At 41.2% G+C, this 19,293-nt stretch overlaps 1 protein-coding gene across 1 annotated transcript in view; it reads right to left on the bottom strand.

The window, feature by feature from the left end:
• LOC121636075 (NLR family CARD domain-containing protein 3-like) overlaps positions 1-18,712 on the bottom strand; it is a gene marked incomplete at its 3' end in the record, with an annotated part of 44,419 nt that extends 25,707 nt beyond the window's left edge. Inside the window, exons 1-4 of the mRNA XM_041979401.1 lie at positions 18,656-18,712; positions 18,500-18,559; positions 18,135-18,339; positions 16,197-17,988 (exon numbers count right to left, since the gene is read on the bottom strand). Of these exons, the coding sequence (XP_041835335.1) occupies positions 16,197-17,988; positions 18,135-18,339; positions 18,500-18,559; positions 18,656-18,712 (2,114 nt within the window). The remainder of the gene's footprint in view (positions 1-16,196; positions 17,989-18,134; positions 18,340-18,499; positions 18,560-18,655) is intronic.
• Between the last annotated feature and the right edge of the window lie 581 nt (positions 18,713-19,293).

Below are 19,293 nucleotides of genomic sequence, written 5' to 3'. Positions count from 1 at the left end.
AGATTTACCAAAAATAATGACCTCTGTTTTTTTGCTTTTTTTTTTTGCTTTGTTTTTTTTAATTTTGTGCCCAATAAGCTATGTTTATAACATCAACGGTCTCTGCCCTGTGGTGTTGTAACAAACCAGCATGAAGGATTGTAAAGGTGCTAAGCCTATTGCTTAAAGCGCCTGAGGTATTGCTAATCGGAACTTTCCTGACGCGTCGTCGTCGCTGTCACACTCGTGCACAAAATCCAAGTCCAAGCCATCTTTTGTTTGTTTTGTTCTTTTATTACTAAAAGTGCTCAATAAGTCCACAAATTGCGGGTCTCACCGCTCTTTCCCATACAGCAACGTCTTTCATTTTCTGTCCAACATTAGGTGTAAGAATTGAGTGAACAATCAATGAACAGTGAACGGTCAAAAACTGTGTTCACCTTCCCACCAGCAACACCTGTCACCTGCAGAAAGGTTCCCACTTAAATAAGCAGCGCCATAGATTACCCAATGCTGCCACCTAGTGCCCAAACAAATACAAGTGCTTAAAATGGCTCCTACACACCGGCCCCTAATTGTTAATGGCATATAGACATGATAATTCAAAATGAAAAAATAAGGAGCCACATAATCATTAACATGAATACGAGTGATAATCATAATGTCCAAATATCTAGACCACAAATGATTTACTGATTATTAGACTCGTGTAATAAACAGAGCTTAGTGACAGGTCTCTCAACAATGCTTGTCTTTGTTTGTAGACGCACTGAGCGTACCAGCCCGTCTTTGTCAGCATGTGCCTTGATCACTCTTCCAAGGGGCCATGATCCCCGTGGGGCAGATGGATCCATTATAGTCACAATGTCTCCAGGTTTTAGATTGTTTTTCCTATGACTCCATTTCTGCCTTTCTTGCAGCAAGGGCAGATACTCACGAATCCAACGTTTCCAGAAGAGATCGGAAATATACTGAACTTGCCTCCATCTTTTTCTGATGTATAAGTCGCTTTCTTCAAACAGCCCTGGTGGTAAGGAAGGTTTTCCTTTTTAAAAGCAGAATATGGTTGGGAGTAAGTGGTTCTAGATCTCCGGGGTCGTCGGATAATTTGGTGATGGGTTGGTCATTCAGAATAGCTTCTGCTTCACAGATAACTGTATGAAATCCATCCTCATCCAGCCTTTGCTGTCTAAAGACTGAATTAAGGATCCTTTTCACCATCCTGATTATTCGTTCCCACACACCACCATGATGTGATCCTGCTGGAGGATTAAAACTCCACTTGATGCCCTTTTGTTGCAACATTCCGGCAATCTTTGCTTGATTCAAGGACGACAGGGATTCTCTGAGTTCCCGTTCTGCTCCTATGAAGTTGGTTCCATTGTCTGACTGAATATGCAGAACCTGGCCTCTCCTTGAAATAAACCTGCGCACAGCATTGATACAAGCGTCAGTATCCAAGGAATCAGCCACCTCCAGGTGAACCGCCCTACTGGACAAGCAGGTAAAAATAACGCCATATCCCTTGACCAAACTCCTTCCTCTTTTTATCTCTATAGGTCCGAAATAATCCATGCCAAAGTTAGTAAACGGCGGGAGATCTGGGAGAATTCTTTCCTTTGGTAGGTCTGCCATTTTCTGCATCATCGTCTGAGCTTTGTACTTCCTGCAAATACAACATTTGCTGATGATCTGTCTTACAGCTGAATTGGCACCTGTAACCCAATATTTCCTTCTTAGTGTAGATATCATGTGGTTATGACCACTATGACCGAGCCTTTGATGAATGTCCTTTAAGATGAGAGTAGCGATGTACTGATCCTTTGATAAGATCAACGGGTGTTTGACTTCTTCTGGTAAAGAACCTTTAGTGAGTCGCCCTCCAACTCTCAAAAGCCCATCCTGTAAACTTGGGTCCAGCTTCAAGAGAGTACTTTGCCTGCTTACACAGCCTTTTGCAGAAGACAAGTCAACAATCTCCTTAAATCTTTTCTGCTGACAGTACTGTACAATGGCAAGTTCAGAATTTCTTAAGTCCTCCACTGATAGGGCTCGTCTTCCTGGTAAAACAATATCCTGTTTGGTTCTATCAGGAGTTTTGTAGGCTTTCCTCTGACGAGCCATGCTCAAAAGTAGGCTCTTAATCTTAAGAAACCATGCCACAGCTACTTTTAGCTTCCTCCAGTCGGAAAAGTAGGAGATAAGATGATCTGTAGCATTAGACAAACTTTCTGTGGTGACCACATTCACCACAACTTCTCTTTTTACCTCCAAGTCATCGGCTTCCAATGGAGTGTCAGCTATATTGGCTGGCCAGTTCTCCTCTGGCTTATACAGGAATCTTGGACCCTTTATCCACCTGCAGTCGTTATGGAAGCCAGTGGCTCTCACGCCTCTTGATGCATCATCAGCAGGATTATCCTTAGAGGTGACATATCGCCATTGATGAATACTGGTTGCTTCTCTTACAGCTGCTATCCTGTTTGCTACGAATGTGTGAAAACGTTTGTCCTCATTCTTAATGTACTTGATCACTGTTGTGCTGTCAGTCCAAAAGACAGACTCCTGTAGTACGATCCTCAACTCCCTTTTTAGCATCAGATCGACACGTACTGCCAAGACTGCTGCAGTTAATTCCAGTCGGGGTATGGTCACAGGCTTTAATGGTGTTACTCTGGCCTTTCCTACCAAGAATGCGACATAGATGTCTCCTTTCTTGTTTTTTAATCTGAGGTATGTAGCTGTCCCATATCCCAGCTGGCTAGCGTCCGAGAAGTGATGAAGCTGTGCGTGCAGAATGTTTCCAAATCCTTGTGGTTTAACACACCTCTCAACTTTGAACTTGGATAAGGCACTCAGTTCCCTTAACCATTTGATCCACTGTTGCAAGATGTCCTGAGGTATAGCTTCATCCCATCCCAGTTTCTTTCTGCTAAGTTCCTGTAGCAAGATTTTAGCTGGTAGCAAGACGGGTGCTATAAACCCAAATGGGTCGTAAACAGAGCTAGTCACTGATAACATTCCACGTCTAGTCAATGATCTTTGATGTACCTCTATTTTAAAGCAGAATGAATTGGGCTCAGTGCACCACTGTAAACCCAGAGCTCGTTCGATGGGCAGTTGATCCTTATCCAAGTCAAAAGTCTTTGAGTCTTGTGCCCTGTGCTTCCCAGGCAGAGACTGTAATACTACACGGCTATTGCTAACCCATTTTGTTAGGGTAAATCCACCCCTCTGACAAAGTGCAGTCAGTTGTTTGATTAGTTGGATAGCTTCTCTCTCTGATGATAGACTTTTCAGGCAATCATCCACGTAGAAGTTGTCTTTCACTGTCTGGACCGTTTCTGTCGAAAAGTCCGCCATGTTGTCATCAGCCGTTTTCCTTAAAGCATAGATGGCACAGCTTGGGGAAGATACGGCTCCAAACAGATGGACTGTCATGCGGAATTCCACAACTTCCTTGGTTAAGTCTCCATCCTTCCACCACAGAAACCGCAGGAAGTCTCTGTCTTCCTCTGGGATCTTTACTTGGTGAAACATTGCTTGGATGTCTCCCATGACTGCTACAGGTTCCTTCCTAAATCTTAAGAGGACTCCGAGTAATGAACTGTTTAGGTCAGGACCTCGTAAGAGGTTCTGATTTAATGACGTTCCCTTGTATGTTGCAGCACAATCAAACACTACTCTCAATGTTCTCTTCTTTGGGTGATAAACACCATGATGAGGTATATACCATACCCTTCCATTACCACCACTTGATAGACGGGTAGGTACCTCTTCAGCATAGCCTTTCTCAATCAGTTCTTTAACACATGCCCTGTATTCTCTGAAAAACTGCTCGTTGTTCAAGAATTTCTTTTTCAGACCTAGTACTCTTTGCTTCGCTATGGAAAAGTTATTAGGCAGTGACACATTGTCCTCCTTAAGAGGTAATCTCAGGCTGTAATGATGATCCTTTAGTATCACAGAACCTCCAATAGATTCCAGAAACCTTTCATCCTCCTGTGACAGCCCCTTTTCTTCGGTCGCCCTTTCTGCGAAGTCATGGTTGTACTGCTCGCTTAGCATCCTCTCCAATCTGCATACAGAAATTCTGTTAACTGTAGCTGTGATGCGCTCTTCCTTCAAGCTGCATCTGTCACTCTGTAATGGAACATTAACGACCCATCCAAGTGTCGTCCTAATAGCATATGGTCCTTTTCCATGGCTGTTAATAATCTCCCAGGGTTCCATCAGCTTATGTGCATTGCTCCCAATTACCAAGTCCACTGAAGCTTTAATAGTGGGATTTTTGACCTTTGACAGATATGGCCACTTGTCCAAATCCTCTTTTGTCACAATGTTATCATGATTTACTGGCATCTTCTTTTGGGTGAGTGTTTCTGGAAGTTCATAGAAAGTGTTATGATTTATTGCAGATACTTCCAATCCTGAAACTGTAAATGTCGGTACCACGCTTTCCTGTCCCATGGTATGCAAAAGAAATTGAGTTTCCCTTCCAGCCAGGTTAAGCTTTCTCATGAGGTATTCTGTGCAAAATGTAGCTGAGTTGCCAGGATCTAGGAATGCATATGTATGAATTACCTCGTCTCCTTTAGATGCCTTAACCTTGACGGGCAGAATTGGCAGTAAGCAGCGGTAGTTTCCGGCCCCTGTATGACCACAAGTTGCAGGAGTTGCAGTTAGCTGCGGTGCTCTAGATTCTTTACCACGCTCTTCGTCTTGATTTGCAGATGCTTTCTGATCAACGTGAAGTGCAGTTGGATGACTTTTACCACAGATCCTGCAGATCAAGCGCTTCTCACATTTCCGACTAATATGTCCGGTATACAAACAGCCGAAGCAAAGGTTCTTGTTCTTCAGAAAATCCATCTTGTCTCTGTGTTTCTGTTCTGTGAACTGTTGACACTGTTCCAATAAATGATTCTGTGTGCAGAATAAACAAGCTGTTGATTGTGGAGTAGATCTTGAGCTGCTGATGCTTTCTATTGTTTCCACAGGTGCAATAGTTGTAGCAAAGCTTTTTCCTCCTTTTCCAGGTCCTGAATATGGTTTTGGTTTGGAAGTATTCTTTAGGCTATTTATTCCAGATGATACGTGTTGAAAGATTCTGACGTGTCTTTCGATAAACTTCACCAAGTCTTTGAATGAAGCTCTGTTTTGTGTTCGTTCCATGATGTCATATGCTGTAGTTCTCCATTGTTCCCTAAGTTTGTATGGTAATTTTGCCATAATACTCCTTATATTACTTGGCATGTCTAGTTCTTGCATATACTCCAAATCTTCCATAACATTACAACAGCTGCATAAGAAGAGTGCATAAGCTTGTAAATTGTGAACATCTTCAGTTTTTATTTCAGTCCAAAGTAAGGCTTTCTCCATATATGCCACAGCAATCCTGTATTTGTTGCCAAAGTTCCTCTGAAGAAGTTGCTTTGCCTTGTCATAGCCGAATTCAGGTGTCATGTGCATACAACTACGCACAAGCTCTCTTGGCTGACCTCGGGTAAATTGTTCCAAGTAGTACAGGCAGTCCTGTTTACTGGTTTTCTCCTCCACTGCCTGTTCAAATGCTTTTAAGAAGGTTAAGTATTGCAGAGGGTCTCCATCGAAGAAAGGAATTTCTCTTGCAGGTAATGATGCCAATTGATTTTGTTTTACTAGTGTATTTGTTATTTCATTTTGAGTTTGCATCACTTTGATGATATCCCTATGTTGCTGTTGATCCATCTGGGTCCAAGAAGATTTCATGGCCGCCACTGAAGTCTCCAATTTCCTCTTTTAGTTTAGTTGCATTCCGCTGACCATCCTGTGTAGGTGCGCCATATAAGGGTAAGCTATTGGCAGGTAAAGAGAATTGTCTTTGTGTCTTACTCCGACATGCAGAGTCTGGCTCCTTTGCAGTTGAATCCTTCCTCATTCCAGGTGTTTGTTGTAGTATTCCCTTTTCCAGGTACGAATTCATAGCGTTAGATGTTTTAGATGTCCTGGAGAGGCTTTTTGTGTCGAAGGTTTGCAAGACAGCAAGTTTAGCTGCAGACTCCGCTATCAGAGCCTCCACTTCTAGTTGCTCCTTTCTCCTTTTTAACTGTAGTTCCTGCTCCTCCAAGGCGTGTTTCTCCTTTAATGACGCCATGCGAGCAAGAAGTGCAGCCCTATCTGCTTCTGCTACAATTCTGGCAGAAGAAGCAGTACTAACTTTGCTTCCAGTCCTGCTTGTGCACTTGGCAGCAGCGTTTGAAACACTGTCATCTGGGTTAATACCATCACATGTATTGTCTTCAACCTCTGTTGCCACATTTTGTTCAACACATGAAACCCATTTTTGTACCTCTGAGATGAACTCATTATGAAACATCATTTTTGCCTTAAACCATAGATCATGTTTTTCCTGGTCATCAGTTGGCAACATTTCCATCACAGAATCATGAATAAATTTTACCTCAGTACATATTCGCACAAAGTCATTAAGAGCACAAGCAACCATTGTTTTAACAAATACAAGTGCTTAAAATGGCTCCTACAAGGATTTTGGTCTTTGTGATGCTTGGACAGACACAAATTCTTGGTGGAAAGACTTCGTTTGGGGAACTTTGAAGATGAAAATAAATCTGGAAGGTTCCTGGCTAATCAGTTAAAAACAAACAAGGAGGAAACAACCATCTCCTCTCTCAAAGATCCAGAAGGAAATATCAGCCGCAGCCCTAACAAGGTAAATAACACTTTTAGAGAATTCTATAAAAGTTTACATAGATCACAACTAAAAACAACAGATGAGAACATTGACCAATTTCTTAGTAACATCAATCTTCCAAAATTAAAACATGAAAATAAAATAAGCTTGGATTCACCTCTTTCAGTCGATGAACTCCATGAAGCTCTCCAGCATATGCCCAACAATAAAGCTCCAGGTCCAGATGGTTACCCAGCCGAATTCTACAAAGAATTCTGGACAACACTGGCACCCACTTTCTACAATATGATATTAAAAATAAAGAAAAAACAGAAAATACCTCCAAATGTGAACCTAGCTAATATTACTCTACTATTAAAACCAGGAAAAGACCAGACACTTCCATCCAGTTACCGTTCAATTTCATTAATAAATGTAGATCTTAAAATAATCAGCAAAGCTTTGGCCAGAAGAATAGAAAAAATAACCCTTCTAATAATACATCCTGACCAAACAGGCTTTATTAAAGGTAGACATTCCTCTACTAAAACGTGTGGATTAATTAACATCATAGATTATTCTACTCTACATAATATGGAATCCACAGTCATTTCTTTAGACACAGAAAAAACCTTTGACTGAGTAAACTGGAAATTTTTATTTGCAACATTAAACAAATTTGGGTTTGGGCCATCTTTCATAGATTGGATAAAAATATTAGATAAGAACCCAAATGCATGTGTGAAGACCAATGATCAAACTTCTCCAATCTTCTGTTTACAGAGAGGAACCAGACAGGGCTGCCCGCTTTCTCCATCTCTCTTTGCTATTTTTATTGAACCCCTAGCTGCTGCCATAACACAAAATAAAGATATTAAAGCAATCCATGCCAAAAATATAGAACATAAGATAAGTCTTTATGCTGATGATGTATTACTTTTCCTCCAGAGTTTGCCAACATCTCTCCCTAGACCATTAACTGTGACTTACAAAGCATACCCAATCCTACAATACAGTCTGGAAACATTAGATGTTTAGGCACAAACATTTTCCCAAGCTATCAGAACTAACAAAGCTAAATTATGTCCAGCTACTTAACAATAGATGATGATCTCTCATGGTGAAGGCACTTACCCATATCATTCACGGGGAGGGTTGCCACAATAAAAATTATGGTTCTGCCTAAAGTCAGCTACCTGTTTTCAATGATACCCACTAAAACATCCTCTAATTGGTTTCAGTCATTCACACAGGATTCACAGGTATCAACATCACCATGGAAAAACAAGCCATCACGTATCAGTCTAAAACCTTCAAAACAGACTAAAGACAGAGGTGGATTGGACCTACCCAACTTTATTCAATATTTCTTAGACAACAAGCTGCAATATATCTCCAAATGGCTTAAACCTAGCAGTCTGGATGAACCATGGTTAGATGTAGAGCAAGCATTGTGTGAGGATGTTGTTATCTCTGACCTGCCATTCATCAGCTCAGCCATCAAACTACATAGGGCCGGTTGTTCAAAAAAGACGGCGGATGACGTAATCCGGCTTACTTTTATCCCGGTTGTTCAAAGCAAAATAGGATTGGATTACTCTGATCCAAAATCCTGTTTTTCAGGGTCACGTAATCCGGATTTCCAGCATCTAGATCAGTGTTCGCTGCCGGCCATGTGAAGAACAGCAGGTAGAAGAGCTGTTTTGCATGCTTTGCGAGTGGAGCCACCGGGAGCATGTAACATAATACGTGCATGTATTGTCCTGCATAACATTGCGACCAGGCGGAATCTCCCTCTCTGTGACAATGTTAATGACGCACCGTGTGGAAGTACCGGACCAACTTCTGTCATTCTGTCAGAATGAAGGACAGGCGGAACTTGTAGTGAGGGATGCAATTGTTAGAAATTAAATTTTTTGACAGGTTCTCCTCTGATTATGCAGTGATGAAAAGGAAAATTGAATATTTTATTTGTGTTTGTTATTGAATTTGTTTGGGGGTTTATTTCATGGAGACATGATAATGTAAGTTTTTTTTTTTTTTTTTTTTTCTTTTTTCTTTTTTTTTTTACCATTTCATTCTACTATGCTTTGTTATACTATGCTTATTGGCAGCCTATCTCTATGTTAACTTCTTTATCACTGTAATGGTTAAGTCAGGTGTAAAATACAAATATAAGCATATAAGTTCAAATATAAGTTCTATTATTTGATCAGCTGTTAGGTTGTACTGCAGTTTCTGAAATCCGCCTTGTAATCCTGCCCTCTGTTGAGATCAGGATAATCCTGTTTTTTTGGATCAAAGTTATCCGGATTCTACTCAAACGTTTTGAACAACCCAAACTGAGGGTTTTATCTGGATAACAACCAGGATTGGATTACATGATCTAAGTGGATTTCCGAATCCGGATTTTCGTTTTGAAAAATGAACAAGATTTGATCCTATCCGATAACCGAAATTCGCTAGGATTATGTTTGAACAACTGGCCCATAAGTGTTTGAAAAGCATCAACATCACTTCCTCTTTGGGATGGGAATTTTTAAAAATAACCAAGTCTTCACTTATGCTTAAGCTTAGACCCATCTCGAACAACCCTGAAATCTTGCAAAAAAAAAAAAATGATTAACTTAATTTAATGAAAAAATAATAATAGATTAGATTTATAAAGTGTTTTCAAGGTACCCAAAGCACTTTACATTGTGATATATATATATATATATATATATATATATATATATATATATATATATATATATACTGATGTAAATTATTGTGCCGAATAAACGGTAGTTGATAACCACGGCAACAGCACACCATGTTTACATTTCAGGACCCATTCCTAGGGGGGTAAAGGAATTGAACTTTTCAGTAGACTTCTTGGCCTGAACACATGGTTATCAAACGCATGTATCACCCATGGGATAAAGTTAATTGATAACTTCAAAATCTTTTGGAACTATAAGGAGCGATTCAGACCTGATGGTGTGCATCCAAATCTAACTGGATGCAAATTACTTGGTGCACACTTGCGTCATGCTGTTGGGACAGCAAACCCAAACATGAGTGTACAGATAAGAGCGAAGGACACAGCAGAGAGGCGATCAACTTCCAGCTCTCCCCCCTCACCCGACCCTCTTCTCCACATCACCCAACGTTTTCATAGGATGTCTCTATCCCAGTACCAACCATCTACACAAGAAATACAGGGCTCCCCCTGCTCCGCCTCCTCATCTTCCTCTTAGATCATCTGTCCTGGCAGAGCAGGGCACGGGAGGATGTGCAGGAGGTTCCCAGAGCAGCAGAATTCACAACAAAGATAACATGCCATGATGCGTTCAGGGTCCTTGCTGTAGTTTTGCTACTACTGACAGCTGTTCTGAGATCAAGCCTGGACCCAGTAGGATTCCTGTGTTAGTTAAATAAAATAAGGAATCGTCAGTTTGTGGTCAGTTTGTGGGGTGAATCGATCTAATCTGTTAACTGTACCTTGTATAACTCTGAAAACAACAGAGACCAGTGTAAACTTCATAAAGCTGCTGTACCTAATGTTAGATCTCTGTCCAACAAGTCACTGTTAGTTAATGACTTCATCATTTCTCACAGTTTAGATTTTCTTTTTCTGACAGAAACATGGTTAACAGAAGACACAAGTGCTACAGTTCCTAATGAAACAGCACCCCCTCATTTTAGTTTTATGAATAAATGTTGAAACGGGAGGAAAGGGGGAGGAGAAGCTGCCTTATTTAAAGATTCATTCCAGTGTAAAAGATTTCATTTGGTGATTTTACTTCTTTTTAATATCTTAGTTTCATTTTAAGGGGCATTCCTAAAATCCTATTTGTAATCATCTACAGACAGTCCAGGACACTGTGTAAATTTTATTGATGAATTTTCTGAATTATTGTTGGCTACCTCTACTGATTTTAACCATTTTATCTTAACTGGTGATTTTGGCTTGTGGCAACATCTAAAAGAACCGACGCACATTCGAGGCCACATTCTGGACCTGGTTATTTCAAAGGGTGTTGATATTTCTTCTGTTGCGGTCCTGACTCGGCCTTGTCAGACCATTTTTGTACTTTGTTTGATTTACTGATCACTCAGAATGTCCAACCAACCTGCATCTCGGTTAGGAAGAGGTACATAAATGAAAGAACAAGTGCTAAGTTTATGGAGGCCATAGCTATGTTACCAACAACCAGTGCAGAGTCAGTTGATGGACTCCTGGATAATTTCAATCTGAAAATCTTGAATGTATTGGATGCTGATGCACCGATAAGAATCAGGAGCACTTTGAGCAAACAGAAGACACCATGGAGAAACACCACTGTGGTTACCAGCCTAAAAAGAGAATGCAGAAAAACTGAGCGGAAATGGCAGAAAAATAAACTTTAAATTCACTATGAGCTGTACAAACAAAGCCTGCGTAACTATAACAATGAGCTGTGCAAGGCCAGAGAGCTGCATTTATCTGAAATGATTAACAGGAATGTCAACAATTCTCGCACTCTGTTTGCTATGATTGAAAAACTTACTAATCCTCCTATACAGATAAGCCCAGAGCTCCTTTCCACTGAGAAATGTGATCAATTTGCCAACTTTTTTAGCCAAAAAAATAATTCCACACAGTCACACAAGAAAAGTAGTCTGTGTCTAAACCCCGGAAATAATTCTGATGTTATGTCGCAATTTAAAATGGTTGATTTAAAAATCCTACAAGAAACAGTTTGGCATTTGAAAACAACAACATGCACTCTAGATATGATACCATCCGACTTTTTAAAAACAGTTTTTACCTCAGTAGAAAGTGATCTCCTACTGATAGTTAACAGCTCACTGGTATCAGGCATTTTTCCCAAGTCACTAAAGATCGCTGCTATTAAGCCACTCCTAAAGAAAAGGACTCTAGACGCCTCTATAATGAACAACTATAGACCTGTCTCTAACCTCTCTTTTATTTCCAAGATTATTGAAAAAGTTGTATTTCACCAGCTTAATGACTTTTTAAATGAAAGTTGAAATCTTGATAAATTTCAGTCCAGCTTCTGACCTCATCACAGCACTGAAACAGCTCTAGTCAAAGTGTTAAATGACATTAGGTTGAATACTGATTGTGGCAAAGGGTTTCCACATTAAGCTGTAACGCTGGTTGAGGTGGTAACAATATGAATTGGTCAACTCGTTTTATTCACCAACATAGATGTACAGAACATGAGCGTGAAGTAGTTGAGCTTGGAGGTGTATGTATGTGTGGTCTGCAACAGAACACATATTGAGACCGAATTAAAAAAAGCTTTACACAGTTCCTTGAAGGACTAAACTAAAGAGGAGGAATCCACAATATTAACTCAAATATACATAGGCGTGGCGATTAGCTACTTTCTTCCGTCACACCTGCATACAGCTACATGCTAATAGCCTGCTAACAAGGACATGATTAGCTGCTTACAGAATACCGGAAAGGACATTGAATCGCATATATGTTATATTTACAATAATTATGAGAAAATAAGGAACACTCGATCTGTCTGGTATCTCCATCAAAGTTATTCATGAACGCACGGTCAATTCACGCTGCACAAGTTTAATTGTCTCACTAACTGTTAACTCACTCTGCTACTGCTGCTACTGAAGCTAAGGAAAAACTACTGAGCAGGGCTGCAGTACACATCTCCACCACAAGGTGTCCTGTCCGGCTTCCAGACTCTGATTCTGGTCTAGTATCAGTCCTGGTTCTGTTGGACCTCAGTGCTGCGTTTGATACTGTAGATCACAGAATCCTGTTGCACAGGCTGGAAAACTGGGTTGGACTTTCTGGAGTGATCCTTAACTGGTTCAGGTCCTATTTAGAAGGCCGGAGTTATTTTGTTACGATCGGCAGCTATGAATCTGAGCGAGTGGCCATGACTTGTGGAGTCCCCCAGGGGTCAGTCCTTGGACCTCTTCTGTTCAACTTGTATATGCTCCCTTTGGGTCAAATATTACAGAACTATAGCATTAATTATCAAAGTTATGCTGATGATACAAAACTTTATGTTTCTCTGTCACCAGATGACTGCAGCCCAATAGACTTATTGTGTCAGTGTCTGGAGCAAATAAACACCTGGATGAAGGAGAATTTCCTACAATTAAATGAAGACAAAACTGAGATCATTCTGTTTGGTAGCAAAGAGAAGAAGGTCAGCATTGGTAAACACCTGGAGACTCGGTCTCTTAAAATCACCGACCAAGTTCGTAACCTTGGAGTGTTGATAGACTCAGACCTGACGTTCAGCAGTCACATCAAAGCTTCACTAAGAAGCTTTTTACCAGCTCAGAAACATCAACAGAATTAAAAATTTAGTCTCCCAGAAAGACCAAGAGAAAGTCATCCATGCATTCGTCTCCAGTAGGCTGGATGACTGTAATGGTCTTTTAACAGGACTTCCTAAAAAGAGCATTAAACATCTGCAGCACATCCAAAATGCTGCTGCTAGAGTTTTAACCAGGACTAAGAGATCTGAACACATCACACCAGTTTTAAAATCTTTACACTGGCTTCCAGTCAGTCACAGAATATATTTTAAAACCCTTCTGATCATTTACAAATCCAGGTTAAAAACAATTCTTTACTCATGCACCTATGCATGAAATCTGCACAGTAACTTTTTAACTTATCTTGCTTTTAACAATTTTAATGTAATTTAATGTTTTATTGTAATTATGTGTAGTTGATTTTTACTATTTCTAAATATCTGTAATGCCTTTGTTTTATGTAAAGCACTTTTGAATTGTTCTGTACATGAAATACAAATAAACTGCCTTGCCTTGCCAACAGAAACTCAGACGCCGGGCTGCAGACCCGCCAGATCATGTCTGTGATGTCGCATTGCTGTGAAAGCAGGTGCAGGCTTATTGGGCTCCTTCAGTCCAGGAGAGACGAGAATGGAGCAACATTTTTTCGTACTGCAACATCCTAACCAGCAGTGGTCAGGGTCCAGAAACGTTAAATATCTGTCCTTCAAACGCTACTATGGACATGCCAGTATCTTTATGAAATGTCACGATTAATGGCAATGTTGCATTTAATTTTAAATAAGTCATCGCCTGTCTTTCTATTTTGATTACCTTACTTACATACTTGATACAGAGTGAATGGTGGATAACATAATAAAAACAATTTAGGATAGACTTACTTGCTTGATACACATTTATTGTAGAGTGAATGGTGGATAATATTTCTTGCAATAAAAACGATTTAGGAAACTATCTGTGGACTATCACTGTTTAAAACAACATGTCGCATCATCCTCTGGACACACACAAGCTATAAGAGCTGCACCCACCCTCTGAAATGACTTTTTGTGACACGTAACATAACATTTAGCAATCATCTCCCTTCTCTCCACTGATCAGGTCTAATACAAAAGCTGCGGCCAACTGAGCTACAGGTTCTGTGGCAGAGCCAGTTACCTTGGCAACGTGTCACAACGAAATAGTCCACTCAGCCACTTCTTGTGAAAAACGTTGGATTTTACCGGTAAAAACTCTGCGTCGTGCATTAATTTATGATAATGGACACCTCGTCAGGCTTTATCCCTTACATATTTCATTCAGAATATTTCAAAGTAGGTTTGAAAACATTGCAGATTATTCCATCACAGAGATGTTTGAAGATGAAATAGAGGAAAAACATGTGCGAGCAGCAGAGAAACCTGACCTGAGAGTTTCCAGTTTCCAGTTTTCCAGTCCATCACACAGCTTCTTCAGTCCTGAGTCCTTGATTCTCAGGTCCAGTTCCTTCAGTCTGGAGGACTGAGAGCTGAGAGCTGAGGAAAGAGCTGAACATCCTTCATCTGAGAGGGAACAGCTGCTCAGTCTGAAGAGGAAATAATAAGACAAGTAATAATTTGTCCCATGATGTACCCTTACACGAGCAGCAGTATATTTATCCACATCCTGCTATATACACACGTGGACAAAATTGTTGGTACCCTTTGGTTAATGAAAGCAAAATTTGCAATGGTCACAGAAATAACTTGAATCTGACAAAAGTAATAATAAATAAAAATTCTATGAAATTTAACCAATGAAAGCCAGACACTGCTTTTCAACCATGTTTAAACAGAATTATTTAAAAAATAAACTCATGAAACAGGCCTGGACAAAAATTATGTTAATCCAAGGTGTGTCCACTAATTAGCATCACAGGTTTCTACAATCTTGTAATCAGTCAGTGGGCCTATATATAGGCTACAGGTAGTCACTGTGCTGTTTGGTGACATGGTGTGTACCACACTCAACATGGACCAGAGGAAGCAAAGGAAAGAGTTGTCTCAGGAGATTAGAAAGAAAATTATAGACAAGCATGTTAAAGGTAAAGGCTATAAGACCATGTCCAAGCAGCTTGATATTCCTGTGACTACAGTTGCACATATTATTCTGAAATTTAAGATTAATGAGACTGTACCGAACCTCCCTGGACGTGGCCACAGGAGGACATTGATGACAAATCAAAGAGACGGATCATACGAATGGTAACAAAAGAGCCCAGAAAAACTTAAAAAGAGATTAAAGAAGAACTTCAAGCTCAAGGAACATCAGTGTCAGATCGCACCATCCGTTGTTGTTTGAGCCAAAATGGACTTAATTGGAGACGACCAAGGAGGACACCATTGTTGAAATCATAAAATCATAAAAACGCCAGATTGGAACTTGCCAAACTACATGTTGACAAGTCACCAAGCATCTGGGAGAATGTCCTATGGACAGATGAGACAAAAATGGAACTTTTTGCCAAGGCACATCAGCTCCATGTTTCCAGACGGAAAAATGAAGCATATGAAGAAAAGAATACCGTCCCTACTGTGAAACATGGAGGAGGCACTGTTATGTTCTGGGGCTGCTTTGCTGCATCTGGCACAGGGTGTCTTAAATCTGTGCAGGGTACAATGAAATCTTGAGACTATCAAGGGATTCTACAGAGAAATGTGCTGGCCAGTGTCAGAAAGCTTGGTCTCAGTCGCAGGTCTTGCAACAGGACAATGACACAAAACACACAACTAAAAACACCCAAGAATGGTTAAGAGGAAAACACTGGACTATTCTAAAGTGGCCTCCTATGAGCCCTGACCTAAATCCTATTGAGCATCTTTGGAAGGAACTGAAACATGCCATCTGGAAAAGGCACCCTTCAAACGTGAGACAGCTGGAGCAGTTTGCTTATGAGGAATGGTCCAAAATACCTACTGAGAGGTGCAGAAGTCTCATTGACAGTTTCAAGAATCGTTTTATTTGCAGTGATTGCCTTAAAAGGTTATGCAACTAAATACTAACTTAAACGTACCATCATGTTTGTTCAGGCCTGTTTCATGAGTTTATTATTTTAAATAATTATGTTGAAGCATGGTTAAAAATCAATGTCTGGCTTTTATTGGTTAAATTTCATAGAATTTTTATTTAATATTACTTTAGACAGATTTAAGTTATTTTTGTGACCATTGTGAATTTTTCTTTCATTAGCCAAAGGGCACCAACAATTTTGTCCACGTGTGTATGTACTTACAGAGCTTTGTTGGAGGCTTTGACCACTGGCAGCAGCCTCAGAAGAACCTCCTCTGAAGGACAGTATTTCTGCAGGTCAAACACCTCCAGATCTTCTTCTGATGACAGTAAGATGAAGGCCAGAGCTGACCACTGAGCAGGAGACAGTTCATCTGTGGAGAGACGTCCTGATCTCAGGAACTGATGGATCTCCTCCTCTAGAGAACGATCATTCAGTTCATTCAGACAGTGGAACAGATTGATGCTTCTCTCTGCAGACACATTCTCACTGATCTTCTTCTTGATGTACTGGACTGTTTCCTGATTGGTCTGTAAACTACTTCCTGTCTGTGTCATCAGGCCTCGTAGGAGACTCTGATTTGCCTGCAGTTCAAGACCCAGGAGGAAGCGGAGGAACAAGTCCAGGTGTCCATTTGGACTCTCTAAGGCCTCGTCCACAGCTCTTTGATGGAGACTTTGTAGATCTGGTTCATTTAAATAAACAGATACTGTTTGTTCATCTTCCATCAGGTTGACTCCAGACTTGATGATGGTCAGACGGACATGAAGAGCAGCCAGAAACTCCTGAACACTCAGATGGACGAAGCTGAACAGCTTCTCCTGGTACAGTCCTCTCTCCTCTTTAAAGATCTGTGTGAACACTCCTGAGTAAACTGAGGCTGCTGTGATATCAATGCCACACTCTGTCAGGTCTGATTCATAGAAGATCAGGTTTCCTTTCTGCAGCTGATCAAAAGCCAGTTTTCCCAGAGACTCAATCATCTTCCTGCTCTCTGGACTCCAGTGTGGATCTGTCTTAGCTCCTCCATCATACTTGATCTTCTTAACTTTGGTCTGGACCACCAGGAAGTGGATGTACATCTCAGTCAGGGTCTTGGGCAGCTCTCCTCCCTCTCTGGTTTTCAGCACATCCTCCAGAACTGTAGCAGTGATCCAGCAGAAGACTGGGATGTGGCACATGATGTGGAGGCTTCGTGATGTCTTCATGTGGGAGATGATCCTGCTGGCCTGCTCCGCATCTCTGAACCTCTTCCTGAAGTACTCCTCCTTCTGTGGGTCAGTGAACCCTCTGACCTCTGTCACCATGCCAACACAGTCAGGAGGGATCTGATTGGCTGCTGCAGGTCGTGTGGTTATCCAGAGGCGAGCAGAGGGAAGCAGTTTCCCCCTGATGAGGTTAGTCAGCAGCACATCCACTGAGGTGGACTCTGTAACATCAGTCAGGGTCTCATTGTTGTGGAAGTCCAGAGGAAGTCGACTCTCATCCAGACCGTCCAAGATGAAGACAACCTGGAACTCTTCAAAGCTGCAGATTCCTGCTTCTTTGGTTTCAGTAAAGAAGTGATGAACAAGTTCCACCAAGCTGAACTTTTTCTCTTTCAGCACATTCAGCTCTCTGAAAGTCAGTGGAAATGTCAACTGGATGTCCTGGTTGGCTTTGTCTTCAGCCCAGTCCAGAGTGAACTTCTGTGTTAAGACAGTTTTCCCAATGCCAGCCACTCCCTTTGTCATCACTGTTCTGATTGGTTCATCTCGTCCAGGTGGGACTTTAAAGATGTCTTCTTGTCTGATAGTTGTTTCTGGTCTGCCTGGTTTCCTGGATGCTGTTTCAATCTGTCTGACCTCATGTTCATCATTGACCTCTGCAGTCCCTCCCTCTGTGATGTAGAGCTCTGTGTAGATCTGGTTCAGAAGGGTTGGGTTTCCTGCTTTAGCAATCCCCTCAAACACACACTGGAACTTCTTCTTCAGACCACATTTTAATGTACGTTGACAAGCTGCAGCCAGAAGTTCTGAAAGAAAAGAAGAAATAAGAAGAGTCAGTAAAGATTTGAAGCCTCTGAGGAATGAGGATGTGAATATGTGATGTTCATGTGTTGAGACATCAGTAAATGTGTCATTTATCCAGCAGCTTCAATCTTTAGAAAAGTCCTCTTACTGCTCTGAAGACGCTCAGCCAGCTCCTCCTGCTTCATCCTCCTCAGGAAGTCCACTGTGATCTTCACTAACGCCTCTCTGCTGCTCTTCCTCTGCTCCTCATCCTCACCCTCCAACACTGAGCATTCTGGGTAATCTGGACTCAGAAGCTTCTGGAACTTCTTCAGCTCCTTCTTCATGAAAGTGATCATGTTGTCCTCCAGCAGCTGGAAGAGAAACGATATGAAGGACACAATCAGACTGAAATCATGGAGCCAAACATCAGATCCATGTTGGACACACTGACAATCCACTGGTCTACAAAGGTCAGCATGGAGATGATGTGGACAGAAGAGATGGAAAAGTAGTTGTTGTACATGTACAAACCATAAATATGGAGTCCAGCTGTGTTTGATGCTGCTGGGCAGACTGACCACTGGGAAGCTCTGAGCTCTGCTGGTCCACTCTGTGGAGGAATCAGGAAGAATCACATCACATTCTGTCACATGGAGAAGCTGCTTTCAGCTTTTAGGAAGCTCTCACCAACACCTTCATGAAGCTCTCCCTCCCTGCTGAAGTACTCTGGAGCAAGGCACTCATAACCACTGTGTGATTAGATCAGACTGGATTGACTGGGCAGCTCCCAGAATGAATGTCTTTGACTGTTTATCTAAGATATACAGCTTATTATCTTTGATAGAAGCTTTTAAGCTGCTCATCAAACATTTGTCCAAGATGGCGCCAACGAAGGCTGCCTTGGTGTGTTGGTGCACGTTGTTTGTTTCTTATTTTGTGTTTTAAACAACTTCTGCACATTTGGTTCCAGCCTTCCTCACCCCGTCCATGGAATTACTGGCCTTTACTGGAATTACGTGCCTTCTCTGACTTACTCCAAACTTTGCACGCTTTTTGGGCATGTCACTAGAATCCCCATGTTCAAATTTCAGGCCTCTTTCATGAACTATGCTGGAGTTATGGATGTTTGAATAAAAGTGTCGACTTACAACACTTTAACATTGAAAGTCAGTATGGGTTTCTGGTCATAGGCCATAACTCAGTCATATCAAGCTGGAATTCACTGGCCTTAGTCAATGGGCTTAGATGAATAGAGTCAGTTAATTTCAGCTCTCTAGGACAAAGTATGACTGAGTTATGGCCAGTGTCCACAAACCCACACCAAC

Source organism: Melanotaenia boesemani (assembly GCF_017639745.1).
Source record: "Melanotaenia boesemani isolate fMelBoe1 chromosome 2 unlocalized genomic scaffold, fMelBoe1.pri SUPER_2_unloc_4, whole genome shotgun sequence".
Taxonomy (NCBI): Eukaryota; Metazoa; Chordata; class Actinopteri; order Atheriniformes; family Melanotaeniidae; genus Melanotaenia; species Melanotaenia boesemani.
The sequence above is the reverse complement of the archived record's forward strand: the minus strand, read 5'-3'. Positions and strand labels throughout refer to the sequence as shown.